This window comes from Periplaneta americana, chromosome 7 (assembly GCF_040183065.1).
Source record: "Periplaneta americana isolate PAMFEO1 chromosome 7, P.americana_PAMFEO1_priV1, whole genome shotgun sequence".
Taxonomy (NCBI): Eukaryota; Metazoa; Arthropoda; class Insecta; order Blattodea; family Blattidae; genus Periplaneta; species Periplaneta americana.
In genome coordinates, this window is record NC_091123.1 from 57,243,903 (window position 1) to 57,264,288 (window position 20,386).

The 20,386-nt window shown below is 33.1% G+C and overlaps 1 protein-coding gene and 1 long non-coding RNA gene across 7 annotated transcripts in view; one reads left to right on the forward strand and one right to left on the reverse strand.

Moving 5' to 3' along the window:
* Positions 1–20,386, forward strand: part of LOC138703118 (uncharacterized) — a 169,012-nt gene that overhangs the window by 144,327 nt on the left and 4,299 nt on the right. The window contains exon 2 of the long non-coding RNA XR_011332972.1: positions 9,160–9,212. This is a non-coding gene — a long non-coding RNA (uncharacterized lncRNA). The remainder of the gene's footprint in view (positions 1–9,159; positions 9,213–20,386) is intronic.
* The window catches only part of LOC138703117 (ATP-binding cassette sub-family G member 1-like), a 96,290-nt gene that overhangs the window by 7,225 nt on the left and 68,679 nt on the right, over positions 1–20,386 (reverse strand). For 4 of the 6 annotated variants that reach the window (XM_069830707.1, XM_069830711.1, XM_069830710.1 and 1 more), the window contains exons 4-10: positions 17,321–17,507; positions 13,796–13,941; positions 10,814–11,052; positions 8,344–8,469; positions 4,876–5,036; positions 2,476–2,644; positions 261–361 (exon numbers count right to left, since the gene is read on the reverse strand). In XM_069830707.1, coding sequence (XP_069686808.1) covers positions 261–361; positions 2,476–2,644; positions 4,876–5,036; positions 8,344–8,469; positions 10,814–11,052; positions 13,796–13,941; positions 17,321–17,507 — 1,129 coding nt within the window. The remainder of the gene's footprint in view (positions 1–260; positions 362–2,475; positions 2,645–4,875; positions 5,037–8,343; positions 8,470–10,813; positions 11,053–13,795; positions 13,942–17,320; positions 17,508–20,386) is intronic. The other 2 variants (XM_069830712.1, XM_069830713.1) reach the window with 1 other exon arrangement.

Here is a 20,386-nt window from a genome sequence, read left to right on the forward strand (position 1 = left end):
AAATAAAAATGATCAGGTCTAGTTATTTTTTAGCAATTCCAAGGAAGCACAATCTGCTCCTAGGATTATGTCGTCATTTCTTTGGTTCATTTTCGACAGCAGTTGGATCGAAAAGATAGGGGAATACCAAAAAGCGTTAAACATAAATATAGAAATTTAACTATGTTAACTGCTGAATCTTCTGAAGAAGTTTAATTTAGTCAGAAACAGTAATCTATTGTTCCTTTATTCCATATAAAATAAAATTATAATACACATACCTGTAAAGGAATTTCTGCTACAATTTTGGAGAAATAATATGCTGGCAAAGAATACCAGTTATTTAAATATTCACGGTGAAATACTGAAGCTTCCACTGGAACTGGAATCAAACATAAATACAGTCACATTCAGAATATTTCGAGTACTTTAATGATATCTGTCAAATATCTTAAATTAAAATGGCAATAGTTAGGTAATGAAATTAGTCATATGAAAAGATCATTTTTAAAACAGGAAAGAGTAGAGGTTAAAATTGTAAGCCGTTACTGAATGTCTGATGGGCGAGAAAAACATACAATTAAAAAATGTTTCAAAATCATATCTCTCATTGTCTCATATCTTTTACAGTTGAAATGAAAATCTGATAATGAGTACTAGAAGATATTCCCGGAAGATAAGAACCGCATTCCATATTTTCAAAGGAGCAGTGCAGTTGCATTAATCTGACTAGAAACTGGTCATGAATGTTTTGGATTTGTGTTATGGTATACTATGTGATAGCACAAGCATCTTATGACTATTTTGAAGCTAGTGTTTAGCACTAAAAAAATAAAGAGAGAATTACAATTATATAACTCACCAATAATAATAGTGAAGTCTACATTATGTCAAAATCAATTGCTTTATGCTGCTTTTATCTCCAACATTATTCTTTAAACATAGTACTTAAGGTTCTTTAGAGAGAAATGTCCTATCCCATTCACATCCTGTATCTCAATTACATATTTTTCACATTCTGTATATCAATTACATATTTCTAGAAACATGTAAAAAAACAAATCAGAATTCATAAATGAATTTAATTAAAAGCATTATATGACTATATTAAGGAAAGGGAATGTGTTCTCTATATGTTCTCAACAGTTTTTAGTTTAATATTCAAACCATTATATTCATATGCATATGTTTGTGTTCTCAATAATTTTCAGTTTAGTGTTCAAACCACTATATTCATATGCATATAATTATGTTAAACCAAAATGTGATATGAATATTATAGTTAAACATTTTATTTTAAACTGATAAACTATTACGCGCTCTTTTGGGACGTAATACGAAAAATACTAGTAACATTTTTGGTATAACTTAATGGATATCTATAATACCGATCAGGTTGTAATGTTGGTATAATGGTTACCTGTAATACCGATAGGGCTCTGTAACCTGGGGTGTAGTTCCGATTTTTGCCACCACCAATCTTGATGGCGCTTCAATAGTATGTCAAAATTCTATACTGAGTTGAAGGTTTTCTATTTATTTGTCTATTGTCATGACTGCTTTAAAGCCCACCTTTACAGAATCATTGCATACAACTGTCCAGACTACTATGCAAGAGGCCAGAATCTAGAATGAATAGGGATCATCTCTTCCTGAGAAGCCCATTATATATTTTTAATGTTAATTATATACTAATACCACTATCACTGCTGCTACTGCTGCTACTACCACCACTGCACCATGTTTCAGAATTATGATAATACTCTTATAAGATTATTAATCAGTAGGCCTAAGTATTAATGATACAATAATTTGGTAAATATAATTTTCTTGAGAAACTTTTAAAGTCTTTATAGGCACGATATAAATACTCAATGTGAGAACCCTTGTTCCAATGTATGCATCAATATGATAATCAAATTCTTGCTAGTCTCTCCAACATATGTATCTCTGTTTATGAATGTAATCACAGCGGTGATTCAATGTTTTACTTCTTCAAGGTCTTGGGGTAGAGGTGGTACATAAACTGCATCCTTCAAATACCCCCAAAGAAAGAAATCACATGGTGGAAAGTCTGGTAGCCTGAGAGACCAAAGATGATAGGCCAGATCAGTGGTGGTAGCACGTTCATTCCAACATTTTGGTAGATGGTCAATTTGGAAATGTCCACGAAACATCCTTTGGACCGTACCATTGTTACTGAATTTGTTTTTTGGCAAGCTGCAGAATGCAAAACAATTTATATTGTGGAATTGTCATTTGTCATAAATGTTTTCCATGGCAACGGAAATATGAAATATGTTTTTCTTCGAGACTTAGAACTTGAAGCTGTGACTATCAAATGACATGTAGGACTACCATGTTAATTTCTCATTAATGCTTAATAATAATCATATGAAAGTGTTACCATTATTTTGAAACATAGTATGCTATCCATTATCATATTCAATACAAAGATTTAGCCTCATATCAGTTAATATAAGGAGTCTTATTTACATGTATGTACTGTTGGCATAGAATTGGAGAAGAACAGGAACATTATGAAGAAGAATAGGCAAGCAGCATTGCTGGACATTTTGGAGGCTTCATTGCCCAAGCCGTAGTAGAGAGCACCCAGAAGAAGGCCCACAACGATATGAGCTATGGTTCGAAGCTGAGCCATATGCTGAAAGTGAAAATAATTTTCGTGTGAAGAAGTAAAATTGTCATTTATAAATTTACCAACTACAAATATTCTCTTAATGTTGTCTTGAATAACTAGTTATTACAAGAAAAGAACAAAATATATAACAGTTAAGTTAAAATCTCAAATAAATTTTCCCTTCAAGTTCTGATATTATAACAAAATTAATTTCTTTCATTTGTAAAGAAATACTGATTCCTAAAATCAATCCAATGTGAATTATGAAGATAGAGAATAGTTTGACTTTAACAAAGGAAGCTGTAAAAACTGAAACCAAAAGAAATGTAAGTCACTGGCAATAGAAAATTAATATGAGATTTTTTCATCAAGAATCATTCCATGTTTTACCAAAGAAAAAAAAAATACCCTACGCAAATCTAAATATATGTCATTTTTTTAAGTTAAAGAAGGAGGGTTTCAAACCCTTTAACCTCCCCTTGCGTAAGCCCCTGTCAGTGGCGGTTCCTCGGGGGAGGGAAGGGAGGAACGTCCTCCTCACATTTTTCTTCTTTTGAAAGTAAATACCAAAATGAAATATATGCCTTGAAATTCGAGGAAGATTCGATAATTTTTAAGTTCACAGCTATAAGAAAATCTTGGTTGATCGGGTTTTAAACCACGAGCACTCATGTGCTGCTGGAAAACTGTGAGAAGGATGCGAGATTGTTTGTGTAGAGGAAAGCCAATCCATTCCTATTTTACTGCAGTTAACACACATAGACAACAGCACACTAGCGGCCAGAGAAAGAAGCAGAGTTTTAAAGCAAGTAAATGAACGGCAAGGGAGGAGATCCTCCTCTGAATCAGCGCATGGGCGGGAAATAAAAACCGACTGGTCGTGCAGCAAGCTCGCTACCGCTGCCATCTAACGATGCTGCATTCAACCAGACTAGTCATCTAGGAGGAGACACAATAAAAACAGTTTTAACGCAAAGCTATGAAAGACACCATATAAACTTTTTTTAAAATTATAAATCAAAATATATTATTCATTGCACTTTATATAAGCTACTATTCGTGATTTGAAACTTACGAGGATATCTGAAAGTTGAAGTTGGATTTATATAAAACAAAGAGGAAGTAGTTCTAAGTTAGTATCGCATATCTTTTTGGCCTCTGAAATTCACTTCCATTCATTGTCTACTAGACAGGACAACAGCCAAGTTGTCAGTTATGTACAAATATATTTGAAATTGAAGGTAATGCAAACTACATTATTTTTAACATAAAAAATTAATCGGCCACCGGCAGCTTTGAACAATAATGGTAATAACTTTACAAGAACTGATATTCTTCAAAAGCATGTGATACTGAACTTTTAAAATGTACATATGGCAACACAGACCACGTGGGTGGGCGTAGTGTTCTCCCTTTCCTAACATATTATTTCCCATTCCCATTTCCGTAAAACGGTTCCAATTACGTGTTAGTAGCTGGTCTCTTCCAACACGTGTGATGCTGTAGTGTGCATGAAAAATGCTGCGAGGTTGTGAATTTCCTTGTAATTGTTAATTTGTGCAGTTATTCAACAATGAATGGAAGTGAAAACATATTATATTTTGAACAATTTAGGAAACTCAGTTTACAAAAACAGATTATTGCTATACAAAAGGGAAGGCCAACCCTAACACTACCTGGTCTTACATGTATGCATGTAGGCTAATTTGTAGCTTGTTTCTCTCAAGAATGTGTCATTTTGCGCTGTTGACTTCTTTCCTCCTCTTAAGAAATATGCAGGAGCCGACACTGGCCCCTGTATTGCAATATATAAAAAACTCACACATTATTTTAAAATAAGACATTGATAGTTCATGATCTTCAGTACCGAAATACACTAAGAATTATAATTTATTTCTTACTTAATATTATGAATGAATCAGTGTAAGCATTTTAGTAGAAAATCGGTTATGTACAAGGTATAAGATTAAGAACAATGATTTATTTTCGGTAATACATAAATAAAAATAAATAAATGAGTACACGACTAATGAAAAAACTTTAGTTATCATCATTTACCCTTGTCCTTATTTACAGTGTTTTTATTGTTCTCTTAATATTATAGCAACGTATCTCAATTTCTATATTATTAAGATTTTTTTATGTAGCCTACTATTTGCATAATTCCAAATTATTGCTGGTGAGTACAGAGAACAAACATAACTTATTTAAATACTGTATATAACAAGCAGTCTTTCTCTTTTTCTTATACTCACCAAATCTCGCATGGTGCACAAAAGACATCTCTTTATTAAAATAAAGAACTGAGTAGGTAATTTTACTGGAAATCTTCTTTCTTTACTATTTGTCTTGTCCAACATAACTTGAATTGTAGTCTCAGTCCTACTGCTGCCAACAATTTGTGACAGCATGGATGCTGAAATGATAATTGCAAAATTCTGATTCTCATGAGATTTCTCTTCCTTTTAATTCTTGAGACGGCATGTAGGCTAATATTTAAAACGTATTTTCCACTGTGGTATTTTAAAAAAGAAATATGTGCTTATATCAATATTTTCAGTACCAGTAAGTACCGGTACAGTAAACAAACGGATTTCATTGAGCAAATCATTTAATCAAAATAAACGTGAAAAATAAGAATTACAATGATGACACATATGAGTAATATATTTTACATATCCTCCTGAGTCCTGAGACATTTGTTGCTTTATTTTTGAAGTTCAAAACAATTCTATACTTAAAAAAAAAAGTTACTGACGTGAGGAAAAATGCTGAAAAAATTCTGTAGGCTACAATTAGAGCACAAACGCAAGTATATTATACTATACTTCGGGTCTCTGCACATACATCTTATATCATAATCATGTATGAAGTATAGTATACTCTCTATACTATACTCTCAGGATTCAGGAAGATAGAGCTGGTACCAAAAATACTAAAGTTGTGACAAATTATTGACAATTACATTGAACTTTATAAGTAGCACTAATTTTTTCATAACGAAAATATAATAATATTATATAATTATGTTTATACTGATTCTGAAAATAAATGAGATCAATGCTGTTTACAAACACTCGCATGCACACAGATATTGATTGATTGATTGATTGGATTGACATGTTTACTCAACCCTTAAATTGACAAAGTATCCTATAGGAAACAACAGGTTAATAGGCTATATGCTATAATTTTAATAGAACAATAGAAAAAGAAATGGTAGGAAAATTAAAATTTCACCATACTGTAATATTGTACAACATATAAAATATGGACATTGCGATAGTTGTTTTCTTTACAGTCCGACAAGATTTAATAAACTAGTGTGAGAAATGAAGTTTTGCCAATTTAACGGTATCACGATATTAGTATTACAGGACTGATGTTTGGAGCAAGAGGAACGATACCCAATTTCTGTTCTCAATTCTGTAAGACCCTAGGACTGCACAAATCTTTTCTGAACGAACTGGCCCTCCTCATAATTAAAGAGTCAGTCAATCTTTTACGGAACCACGTATATGGACTCTAATTCAGTGTATAGAAAAAAATTGACGCACCATTATCATTTTTCTTTTTCCTTCTTAGCTTTCATTGATTCTTTACTTGAATTTTTTTTCTTCTGTAAACTGCCATTGTTTGTTTGTGTATTTGTTTGCCTTTTTTCTTACTGTTTTAGCTCTCATCTTCTATTTTGTTCTTGTATTGTTTTGTATGCTTTGTCTAATGCCAGCCTCTAATTTGAGGAAGCTCTGATAAATAAATAAAATATTTTCGGTTGATAGATCACTCGGCAAGTCATGCGACTTTGGGATGTAAAACAAATAGGCTTACATAATATAACATGATACTTTCAATTCGCAAGAAATAATTTCATTTGTATGTTATAACAAAATATCTTTTCGATTTCTTTAACTATGCTGCATTCCATATTTTACCAAAATTAATTTTGAGCATGCCTTGTGTAAAAAAATCAGTATCCAGTAACAAGGTGAGTTTTGTCACAACCTCTGCAAGAGATACCTACTTTGGTACTTAAGTTATTTTATTACAGCAGCAGCAGCAGCAGCAGCAGCAGCAGTAGTATTATAGTATAGTATTTATTAGTTGTTGTTATAGCAAAAGTTATTGACATTGTCAAAATACAAGTGTAAAATTGTCGTACTAAAAATATTATATTACATACATCACTACAGATAATACAAACTGATCCCAAATACTCCTTAGAGTTTACAATCGAGAGTCAAAATAATCAAAAGTAGGCTTATGTCATCTAAATGAAAATTATAACACTCTGATCCCAAATAATATTTGATACTGTCTGTTTATATACAAGACACGCAAATCACCCATTTCATTTGGTTGATCAAAGCCCATGACCATTAACTGGCGCTATTGGAGCAAAAAAGATTATGCTGTTATCCCTAAGGTAATTTAATCTTATAATCAACAAAATTGGATCAACTATTCATAAATAAATGTATATTACACAAAAAGAGTTAATTAATTCTGACAAGAATTAACTTAGTGACAATTTATGAGAAATTCCTCATATATTACAAAAATAATAATAAAACTGAGAGAAAGAAACCTAAAAAATCTTTAGAGCTTGATTTTCTAATTCAAAATACTTTTGCACAGGGTAGAACGGGTTTCTAAAAAGCCATGTTTTCACTTTTACTTTGAATCTGTCTAGTGACACTTCCTGTGCTTCTTGTGGTAACATTTGAATATCCTACAGCCCAAGATAAGGACTACTTTTAACTTTAGATAGTCTGCAATATGGTATGTCTAGTTTTTCTTTATTACGAGTATTATACTCATGTTTATCCATCCTATTTATACATATTTTTGAAGTTATGAAGAGTTTTCTTTATGGATATTACCATGATTCAAGGCAAATTTTAGGGTGTGAATATGAGTGATGTTAAAAATCACAAACGAATACTACTACGAAATGATGACAATGAATGGTGGTAAGAATGATAAGCGAATGTTACAGAAACATAAACGACAATGGAGCAGTTTTTGTATTAATGATTAATGATTTTCATGCCTTCACTTATATTATAATCTGTTACTCAGCTGTAATAATTTCAAAATTAATAATTGCATTATGTCAGATTTCTCTTTTTCACAGATTGAAGTAAAAACAACATTCTTACAAACGAAAACACAGATAGATTAGCAAAAAGGCTTTAACTGTTAAAATGAAAGCAGACTCAAAATTAGAACTATTTTCGAAACTCAAAATCATTGAAAACCAGTTGGCAAATGAAGAACAAAAGAGAACAATGGAGCACATGAAGGGTAAACCATATGAAGACCTGCAGAAGTAGAAGGTCTTAGTGACCAAAAGTTGACAATGGACAGAAGCTGCCCCTTATGTGATCACCATAGTGTGATCTTAAATAAAGAACACCTAAATTGTAGAAAGCTTGATGGAAATAAACAGAAGACTAAACTTTGAAGCTCTTTACAGGGAGACTAAGGAGAAAATGACTTGGTTCAACAGTACCAGATGCCGTTACAAACAATAAGAACGATAGTGCTAGTGACTTTCATCCTAAGAATCTTAAATATATTTGCTATTTATATTAGGTACCTTATTTAGACTAAAATATCAGTTACAAGCCAAACTGCAGCATACTCTTTAAAAAAGAAAGTTATAAAAATTTAATCTATTGCAATATTAGTTTGATCTTAATGATAAAAGAAGTACTTACTTTTCTCTGAGATGTTTTCATAGTTGTTAGTTGCATCGTCTGCGACTTGAAAATAATTCCTTTCTGTGTCTATATCAATAAGATTTCCGAAATTATCACCTCGTTCTCCACATACCACTTCAATTGCTGAAATTAATGTTATTATTATTTGAAACTATATTGGTTGAACCATTAAAAGTGTTATAATGGAAACAGGTTATGTACTGTACCTATAGCAGATGGATCCCGTTTCGACACCAGTGTGGCGTCATCTTCAGTATCCTTCGAACTTATTATTATTATTATTATTATTATTATTATTATTATTATTATTATTATTATTCATTCGTTTGTGTTGTTTTTAGCTTTTCTGTATCATGTATTTTTGTAGTTATCTATTTATTTTGTCATTATTGTTTATTTGTATTTGTCTCTAATTTTAATAATTATTTGTATGCACTATTTTTGTTATCTATTCATGTTGTCATTATTGTTTACTTGTATTTGTCTGTAATTTTAATAGTTATTTGTATGCACTGTTTTGTTATTCCTTGTACACTGTAAATCTTGTGCTAACTTTTATCGTGTGTTGAACTGTTATTGGTCCCAGGCTGTTGTACAGCACAATAAATATTAGTAAATAAATGAATAAATTATTATTATATTATTATTATTTGTCCAATGGCTGTTGTCCAGCACATAAATATAAATAAATAAATAAATAAATAAATAAATAAATAAATAAATAAATAAATAAATATATTATTATTATTATTATTATTATTATTATTATTATTATTATTATTATTATTATTATTATTATTATTATTATTTCAGGGAGCTGTGGAAATGTTGGAGCATCGCTAAGAGGAGACTATGTGGAAAATGAGGTAAGACTATTTCTTTTTTTTAAACTATAAGTGGGTCAGGGCTACAGAATAGGGATCAATCTTCATATTACCACAGTATACTATATACAGTCACAAAGCTTGAGTTTTGAGGGTGCTAGAAACAATAGACTGTGATGGTACTATTTTGCATTGCCTGTAATGAGGCGATATTAGCGATCCTAGTGGTGAGCAACTATCTAATGTTTGCATATTTACTACGTATTGAGCTTCGCGACTGTATATACTAGACTGTGATATTACCATGCCAAATAAAACGTCATGACTTCTATTATGACGGCATAACTGTGCCATAAAGTTAATATTATGAAGCATTTGCTGTACAATAATATTTAATGTAACATTGTTACCCCTTTCTTCAATTTCTTCATTAATTGTAATTTTTTATAATGCTGTCGTACAATAAAAAAATGGCATATGAAACACGTTTATAATGTTATATAGTTATTACCCATTCGTTAAAATTAAGGAACTAGCTTCGTTCGTTTCCCAGACATTGACTCATGCAATAAAGTATAAAATTATAAACTTGTATCATAATATAGGTACTATTATGCCCATTTTGAATCTTGCATACACTACTTTTAACACTTGAATATAATTAATTGATTAACTAGTGGACTTACTCGTGTTAAATATGTAAGATCTGTGCGACTTACAGCTGTTTCAGTGCTTCACGCACCATCCTCAGAGCCTACTAGATCACGGCGTCATCTCGAATTTCTCTGCCTGTTATGTGGGTGTGTTTGATTGTTGAAAGTTGTTGAAGAGTGGAGTCAAATAGTGTGTGTGTACTGAAATTGATCTGTGTGTTGAGAATTTGATCAGGGTGTGTTTTAGTGTGTTTGTATATTTCGTATTGTTCTAGTGTGTTGAGTTTTTGGTTCTTGGGTTGTATGCATAGGATTTCCATGTCCGCATTTATGTTATTGTGTGTATGGTTAGCGTTGGTTATGTGATCGGCATATGTAGATGTATTGTGTCCTTTGGTTATTGCTTTAATGTGTTCTTTGTGGCGTATTTGGAATGATCTGCCTGTCTGTCCTATGTAGAACTTATCGCAACTATTACATGTGAGTTTGTATACACCTGTGTGGTCGTATTTATTTGTTTGTGTTTTTTGTGTGTTGAAATGTCTTTGTAGTGTGTTTTCTGTTCTGTATGTTATGTTGTATTTCTGCTTTCTGAATAAAGATGCGATCTTATGTGTGCTTTTGTTTTCATATGTTAGTGTCAACAATCAAACACACCCACATAACAGGCAGAGAAGTTCGAGATGACGCCGTGATCTAGTAGGCTCTGAGGATGGTGCGTGAAGCACTGAAACAGTTGTAAGCCGCACAAATATTTCATAATTAACACGAGTAAGTCCACTAGTTAATCAATTAATTACTATTATGCAATATTCCATTTTGTTCTATACAGAATTTATAGTTATGGTTCTATACAGAAGCATTATGGTTTTTTATACATTATTTAGTCCTATGAAAGTATTTAACAAAATATATTATTATCCTATAGTAATAAAGATATTGTGTGCAGTATCCATAATGTTTGCTTAGTACTTTACAAAAATAACTTACCAAAATCTGCTCGGTTATAATATTTTGGACAAACGAATCCTGCTTCTTCAAAATATGTTGTCATGTCATTTACTGGTCCTCTGTAGAAACAATTTCCTTCAGACAATATGAAGACGTCGTCAAACATTTCAAAGAGACGAGAACTGGGCTGGTGAATCGCACACACTATTACTCTGCCAGCTTCGGCCAATGATTTTAGGTGTGTAACGACTTGATAAGATGATGAACTATCGAGTCCACTGTAACACATATTTTTTTATCTGTAAGAATTCTCACTCAGAATCTGTTTGAACAGCTTTGCGTCCTTATTACTGCATGCGTCTTCAAAATGTAAAAGGAAAGCAAAATATAATATCTTTTTTATCTAACATTTCCTCTCATTTATATTGTGCTTTCAAAAAGATGAAACTTTAACATCTACTGTATATGAGATTCCTGGTTCTAACAGCAGTTGGCTTATGAATAAAAAAAAGTTTGGATTGTGTCAAGTGTAATTTTATTCTCCGGTTTTTCGAATATATCTAGATCTGGAGTGTAGTTTTTTTTTTCTTGTACAGAGGAGGGACCCAAAAAAGCAATATTATAAAATGTTTTATGCTCGACCATGCCGAAATGTAGTAATTATACACCTGGTAGCAAACCTTTAATGCATGTCATTAAAGTACACCTACTCATTAAAGGTCAGGTCTTTCAGCCAATGACGACTCAGGTTACAACTGTTCAGCCAATGACAGGTCAGCTTTCTACCGTTATAAAACCGCAAGTATCGATTATTCTCGGATATGCAATCGAAAGAGAATTAGCGAAAAGTCACGGAGGCTGGAAATCCAATACTGTCGCAGAAGGTTATGTTCTGTTACTATAATAATTAGCGTTAATTGTAAACAATATTCAAATAAATTCAATTTGTCATCTCGTTTTTCAATGCATAATTTAATTTCAATGTTATCTCTGTAGGTTCTTATGGCCTAGCAAGGTCAATGTGGACATCTTTTCCTCGGAAAAAATCAATACTTTCGCGTCTGCGCACATCTCACAACATACGGGACATTGCTAAAAAATTAATAATATCAAGTTAGAAATATGGTCGAGCATAAAAAGTCGTATGAAACTCGCCTATAATGGTAATTAAGAAGCTCGTATGAAAATTATGAAACTCACTTGCGCTCGTTTCATAAATATCCATACTCACTTCTTAAGTACCTTCATTATAGGCTCGTTGCATAATGTACTATTAAGAAGTTGTTTGAACAGCTTTGCTTCTTTATTACCGCATGCATCTTTCAAAATGTAAAAATAAAGAAAGCAAAGATATATGTGTGAGTGTATACATACACATGCAAGGTGAGAATTAATGTGGGGATGGTGGGGATTTCCTCCCCTGTTGGAAAGTTATCCCTCTCTCGTAAATTCATATTAACATTCCTGCCAGGAATAACTTCTATTCCCATTCAAAAAATATAATTGTTTTAATATGAGTATACATTGTACTTTATAAAGTATAAAGTAAGCAAAGAAAATAATATTGATGTATTATCATCACCAAACAAGCTGACAACAATCAATGCAGTAACTTAGGAATTACACCTCTTATCTTAAGCCTGCTCATGGATATAATTATTATTATGATCAAAATGCAAGACAAGCAACTCAGTGCGACCAAGCGTTGAGCCGTATCGAATGAGGATAATAATAATTTTATGTATGGCATTCTCTATTTTATTTTATTGGGTTATTTTACGATGCTGTATCAACATCTAGGTTATTAAGTGTCTGAATGATATGAAGGTGATAATGCCAGTGAAATGAGTCCGGGGTCCAGCACCGAAAGTTACCCAGGATTTGCTCGTATTGGGTTGAGGGAAAACCCCGGAAAAAACCTCAACCAGGTAACTTGCTCCAACCGGGATTTGAACCCGGGCCACCTGGTTTCGCTGCCAGACGTGCTGACCGTTACTCCACAGGTGTGGACGGCATTCTCTATCTAGGATTCTATCCCCCCCTCATCAGAAATCTTAATTTGCACCCCGTATAATCCTCTGATTGAGATTCTGACTAATCTGATATGTACATCTATTATCAGGCAGTACATCTCACTTGACTATATATTGTATGTCAGAGGAAGAACAATTGTTTGTACAGTATGCATCTGAAGTCTGACTAGTGTAAAATGTAGATAGTCAGTGATGTATGCAAAGGAGGAGGAAAGGAAAAAAAAAAACTACCATCTAGATCTAGATATACGGTACCCGAAATGTTGGAGAATAAAATTACACTTGGCACAATCGAAAACGTTTTTCTTCCATAAACCAACTGCTGTCCTCCATTGTATACAAATAATTGTTCTTATAATATATAAGAACAATTGTTTGTATGCATCTGAAGTCTCACTAGTGTAATATGTAGCTAGTTGGCGATATATACAATGGAGGACAGCAGTTGACTTATGAACAAGAAAGTTTTGGTTTGTGCGAAGTGTAATTTTATTCTCCAACATTTCGGATATATCTAGATCTGGAGGGTAGTTATTTTTTTCCTTTCTCCCTCCATCGCATACATCGCTGACTAGCTATATATTACACTAGTCAGACTTCAGATACATACAAACAATTGTTCTTCCTCTGACATACAATATATCGTCAAGTGAGATGTACTGCCTGATAATAAATATACATATAAGCCAGAACCTCAATCAGAGGAATATATATAACATTTTATAATTGCTTTTTCGGGTCCATCCTCCATACAAGAAGGAAGGGGGAAAAACTACCTTCCAGATCTAGATATATCCGAAATGTCGGAGAACAAAATTAAACTTGACACAATCCAAACTTTGTTTACTCATAAACCAACTGCTGTGAGAACCAGGAATCTCATACAGATGTTAACGCTTCATCTTCTTAAAAGCACAATATTAATACACCAGTATGTAATACACAAAATAATTTTGGAGACTTACAAAATAAAGCTTTGAAAACTTACCTCGTAGGCTCATCAAAGAACATGAAAGGTGGATTTGTTAGTAGTTCTACTCCTATCGATAATCTCTTTTTCTCTCCACCAGATAACTTCCCAACATAAGTGTCCGTAACTTTGTTGAGTCCCAAAAGTTCTATAATTTCATTTACCTGTCAGAATTTAAAATATAATTAGTTATTGTAGCAAATATAATTCCTTTTTAGAAAATTATATTAGACCTAAAGTAGTAACATAAAAGCTTTGTTAAATCAATCAAAGTAGTTTAGTAAAGATGTAAGAAAGATAAACCCACAATCTGTAAGTATGTGGATAGTTGTCTTTCATAAGATATGAATGTTAAATCTTGAGAATGAAATTGTTATACATGCCGGAAAAACGGAAGATGAAAGAAATGACACACACCATTGATTGAAAGTCCGGGAGTTTTGGTATTTTAACTTTTAAGTTCGTATTGAGATAATTTTCGAAACTGTACTTGAGAAGAGGAGCAATCTGAACTTCTGGTATTGCATTGTATTGTATTTATTAGCTGTTGTTTTAGCAGAATTAACTGGCACTGTCAAAATATACGTGTAATAAAGAATACCGGTATGTATAATATTACATACAACACAAAGTATAAAACAAACATTCTAAACACTCAGAAGTCAAGATTCTAAAAAGTATAGGCCTACCCTCTAGATGAAGCTTATAACACACTTATCCCAAACAAACAATAATTGAAGGGTTCAGAGCCATATTGAGCCAAGCGCCATGTAATTAAAAACGGAGGAAACAAGGGTTGTTACCATAATTTAATGAAACATATAGCAAGTAACATAAAGTATGCACATTAAAACTAAATGATATGTAAATCTTCATTAAACTATGATATTCACTCAGCTTTAACTCTTTCTTTCTTCATTTTTAATAAATGGTGCTTGGCCCACTATGACTCTGAACCCTACAATTGACACTTTTTATTTACATAAGACAAGACTTTACTTAGTAACAATTTACGATAACTGCTCCTATCAGATCATCAAAAAAAAAAAAAAAAAAAAAAAACCCCAAAAAATCTCAAGAGCTTGATTTTCCAATTTAAAATAATATTCTTATACAGAATATCATTGATTTCTGTAAAGTCAGATTTTCACTTTTACTTTGAATTTGTCTAGTGAAATTTCCTATGTTTCTTTTGGTAACATGTTGAACAGCTTCCAAAGATACAAGGACTAGGTACTTCCAACTTTAGATGGTCATCAGTACGGTATGTCAAGTTTTTTATTACAAGTATTATATTCATGTCTTATAAATGATACTCAAGAGGAAATTAAAAGAACAGTTATATTACCAGTTGTTCTATATGGTAGTGAAACTTGGACTCTCACTTCGAGAGGGGAACAGAGATTAAGGGTATTCGATGATAAGGTACTATTTAGGAAAATATTTGAGGCTAAGAGGAATGAAGTTACAAGAGAATGGAGAAAGTTACATTTGAGATGGACAGGGCATGTAGCACGTATGGGTGAAACCAGATATGCATATAGAGTGTTGGTCGAAAGACCTGAGGGAAAAAGACCTTTGGCGAGGCCGAGACATAGATGGGAGGATAATATTGAAATGAATTTGAGGGAGATGGGATATGATGTTAGGAACTGGATTAATTTTGCACAGGATAGGGACCGATTGGTGAGCTTATGTGAGGAGGCAATGAACCTTTGGGTTCTGTAAAAGCCATTTGTAAGTAAGTACCAGTATTATACCGGTACTAATATTTACCCATCTTACTGGTAAAATCATCATGTCAAGTCATGGTAGCCAAGATAGCCAATTTTATTTTTCTCTTGCAGGACATTGAATAAGTATTTCCGTTTATGAAAGCCAGTGGACTAGTAAAAGAAACAGTTTAATTCTGCCAGCCATTAGAGTAATTCTTCGTATGTATCCCTTACAATATGGGATGAGTTGCTCAGAAGTTTACGTTGGCTATATACAGACATAAGAATAAGACAGTTAATAAGAGTTACTATAGGAAATCGTAATATGCAGACTTTTTCAGCATTTCACAATAAAACTATGTTAACTACAATAAGTATTTTCTTTACTTACCGGTACTTACTTACAAATGGCTTTTAAAGAACCTGGAGTTTCATTGCCACCTTCACGTAAGTCCCTATCCTGAGCAAGATTAATCCAGTCCCTAGCATCATAACCCATCTCACTCAAATCCATTTTTATATTATCCTCCCATCTATGCCTCGGCCTCCACAAAGGTCTTTTTCCCTTAGCTCTTTCGATTAAGACTCTAAATGCATTTCTGGATTCACTCATACGTGCTACATGCTCTGCCCATTTCAAACGTCTGTTCCTAATTATGTTAGATGAAGAATACAATGCGTGCAGTTCTGCGTTTTGTAATTTTCTCCATTCTCCTGTAACTTCAACCCTCTTAGCTCCAAAAATTTTCCTAAGCACCTTATTCTCGAACATATTTAACCTCTGTTCCTCTCTCAAAGTGAGAGTCCAAATTCCAAAACCATACAGAGCAACCAGTAACATACCGGTAACTATTTTATAAACTATAACTTTCGTAAGTATTTTCATTATTGATAATTCACCTGTCCTTTGTCCTGCATTTATAGAAGAGGATTATGGCAACCCTACTTGAGAACACCATAAACGTAATAGAACTTGAAACACAGACCGAAAACTCAGGAAATGGAGTAGAATTCAGTTGAGAAGCTATTTTCATGCCATTACATTCATAGGCGGAGTGAGAACAGTTTCCTTGGAGAGGCAAAGCAAAACCATAGAATCCCAATATAACAGCATTATGGGGGACATCATTTACGTCCTCCTCCTGCTATAGCTTGATTGTGGTACAGTACAGTATATCGGAATATGATCATTTAATAAAGGTATTTTCGGGGGGCATGTTTCTTACAGTGTTACATTCATATCCACAGACCGAATTGTATATGGCTTAAACTGTAGATCTACTGTACTACAAATTATAATAGGGCATAATTTAAAACAATCTCTTTCTTTTTCTCTCTTGTACAGAAACACATATACATCAATAAAACTACGTAACAGTTCTAACAGAAACTTTTTTTAAATTAAACTATCATATGAAATGTAAACTCTAATTAGCCTATTTTATTTAATCTCGTTTTTAAGTTTACGCATTATACCGGGATCACTTTTCTTTTTTCTACATGGTTGTGCAGTATGTTATTTATATTTCTCCAAGTGGCGGCTTGAACACCTGCAGACTTCTAACACATGAGTACAGGCTGTTACAAAAGAAACATTACAGTGCTTCCATTCCTCAAAAGAGGTATAGAAATTCTTATATATTCAGAAATTTAAAATAAATATTATAGTCCAGATACATGATCTGAAGACATTAATTCATCAATTTAAGCACAGAAACTTAATCATAAAAAAAATATTTGAGACTGCCCCCCCCCCCATGCCCTCCATGCCCCGCCATAACTCCGCCTATGATTACATTATATATCATACGATCCTTTGATACCATACCATAGTGCTTTTTTTCCATGTTCCAATATTTTCGCTAAGTTTCAAGTTAGCTGCAGTCATTAAGGTTTCTTTAGTGGTCAGTAGAGGCAGCATTGCAAATTCTTGCGTGATATAGCATGAAATTCTCTTCATTTCCTGCACATTTCGTTCCTGTCCGTTTATTGATATACATCCAGATGTGTTTTTTCTGGAAAAAGCAAAATATGTATAATTTTCATAACACATAAAATAATAAACATATTATTTATACATCAATTCCTTAATAATGTCATCTAACACATTTCTCGGGAAGTTCAATAGGCCCAACTTGCACAGTAGTGGCAAAAAAAAAAAAAAAACCGGACCGACCCTTGTAGCTGATTTCAGAGCCTTGTTCACTCCAGAGCACGATAGACTGGTAACTAAGACTTTCGTGATTCGAATCCTGCTGGGAAGGAAACTTTTTTTTCTTCCTTATTCAAATTTATTCCCAATACTTTTCGATTGCAGAGATATTTTACTACTTAATTAACTTATTATTCCCAGAACATGAATTTTACCAGCAATCGAAAAGTATTGGCAATAAATTTGAATAAGGAACAAAAAAAAAGTTTCCTTCCCAGGCAGGATTGGAACCACGGAAGTCTTAGTTACCAGTCTATCGTGCTCTGGAGTGAACAAGGCTCTGAAATCAGCTACAAGGATCGATCCAATTTTTTTTTTTGCCACTACTGTACATTAACTGGTATATGTATCGAATACTGATTTGGAGGGAGGAAATACAGAAAACAGATTAAGAAAAATGTGACTTCAAAATTTTATGTTTTCATTAATGATAATTAAAACTTACTAAATTAACAACTTTCATGCTTTACTGTATTAACTTATGAAACTTATATTGACTTCACATTAGTGATCAGTTTCGACGTGATTTATCGCCATTTTCAAACTTATTGTGAGATTTTAAGCACTCCTTGGGTTTCGTCTCGCTTGGTGTCATGTAGGGGGGAATGTGGAGATAGTGGTGGGGATGTGTTAGTGATTGGCAGTGTTTTGTTGAGAATGGTGTGCTTTCTAAAATACTCTCAAGTGATGATGATGTGTTGTGTATGTGTTTTTGTGCGTCTATAAACAGTATTCCGTTTTGTTCCAAAATGTTTAGTCTTTGGCAGGCCTGTATTTATGCATCCGCCACATGAGCCTGGGCCCAGGGTGGCAAATTCGTAGATGTGGCAAAATTTTTAGAGAAATAAAAAAATTCAAGCTGAAAATATATGTTTGGTATTTTCCTACTTCGCAGATGTCTGCTTTAGACAGTAAAATATGTTAAATTGTTGTTACATGTCGCTTTTTTTACAGTCTGACTGCTATATGTCTTAAGATTTGCATAAGTAAGTTGGCGGTGGGGAGCAAAATTTTTTCGGGTCTATGTAAATATGGGGCTGGTCTCTGGCTTTTGGGTTCAGTGTGTAAAATTTCCATGTCTATTGGTGTGGTTGTGGTAGAAGTTGGTGATGTGTTCTGAGTAGATGGATGTATTGTGTGATTACATTTTATATTCAGGAAGCATAATTTTATCTTACCAGTAATGAATAAATTTAATTTGTCGTTTCATTTATTATATTTCATAGATCTTACAACACCACTGTAGCTTTGAGGTGTGGAACAAGTAAACAATTATACAAAAATATATAATATATAATAAGTTCATGAACTTCTTGAGTACTGAGAGTATAGTACCGGTATACTATACGATACTTCAAACATGACTATCAGAGACCGGAACTTTGGCAGAATGCCTTTTTAAATGTGTTAAATCTATCTTCATTTTGAAAGTAAATCTGTACGAATTATACCTTTGTGATTGAAACGTTACAGTTTTATGTTGCCCTTTTCTGCCTTTTTTAATATAAATGTCTTTCTTCTTCTTCTTCCTTTCAAGTATTAGGCCAAATGGCCTGTTACGATCTCACAGTTGAGTCCACACCTGTGGAGTAACAGTCAGTGCATCTGGCCGCGAAACTAGGTGGCCCGGGTTCGAATCCCGGTCGGGGCAAGTTACCTGGTTGAGGTTTTTTCCGGGGTTTTCCCTCAACCCAATACGAGCAAATGCTGGGTAACTTACGGTGCTGGACCCCGGACTAGTTTCACAGGCATTATCACCTTCATATCATTCAGACACTAAATAACATAGATGTTGATACAGCGTCGTAAAATAACCCAATCTATACCATATCTCACAGTTGAATTTTCAATCCAGCGCTTCTTTGGACGACCGAGAGATCTCTTCTCGTTTGGACGATAGTGGAGCATGACTTTTGGGATTCTATCTCTACGCATGCAGTGCAGATGATTTATCCAGTTGTTCTGATAATATTTTACGTGATTAATTACTGGTTCTAGTTGTAATTCTTCCATTACATCTTCATTGCGTTTGTGATCCCATTTCGTATATCCCGTATATAAATGTCTAATTTACAAAATAAATGCTTTTTTTGCCTTTATTTGATTATTTATCTATTATTTATTAATTTATTATTAAAAATTGCCTACAGGTATATTTTAATTTATATCTATAACTGCTACAATGAAATGACTTCACCGAATGTATATTATTGTCTTTCAGTCAGTTCATATTCTCTTTGCAACAATGAGTGCTGCCATGCAAAAATGTACAACAGTAAGCATTTTAATTATCGCTTGTGTTTATTTGACAAGGCAACAATGAGTGTGGGTCTAATGTTATTTTTAACGGTTATTTTTCTTTCAGTTTTCATTGCGACGTTTTTGTAGCTAGCAGCAAGATGTCGAAATTCAGTGTTACTTTACACAGTAAATTGCAAAGTTACGTTAATACTTTTGGATCAGACATATTTTGTACTGACAGTAAAGTACTTACATGCAAAGTATGTGAGCTGTCCGTGAACTACGAAAAGAAATAATTCATATCGCAACATATCACGACAATAAAACACAAAAATGCACTGGGAAGAAGATTTCTTTGCTTCCAACAGTAATTGCAACATCAAGTCGAAAATCTCAATTTGCATTCGACTTATGTAAAGCTTTTCTTGCTGCCGAAATCCT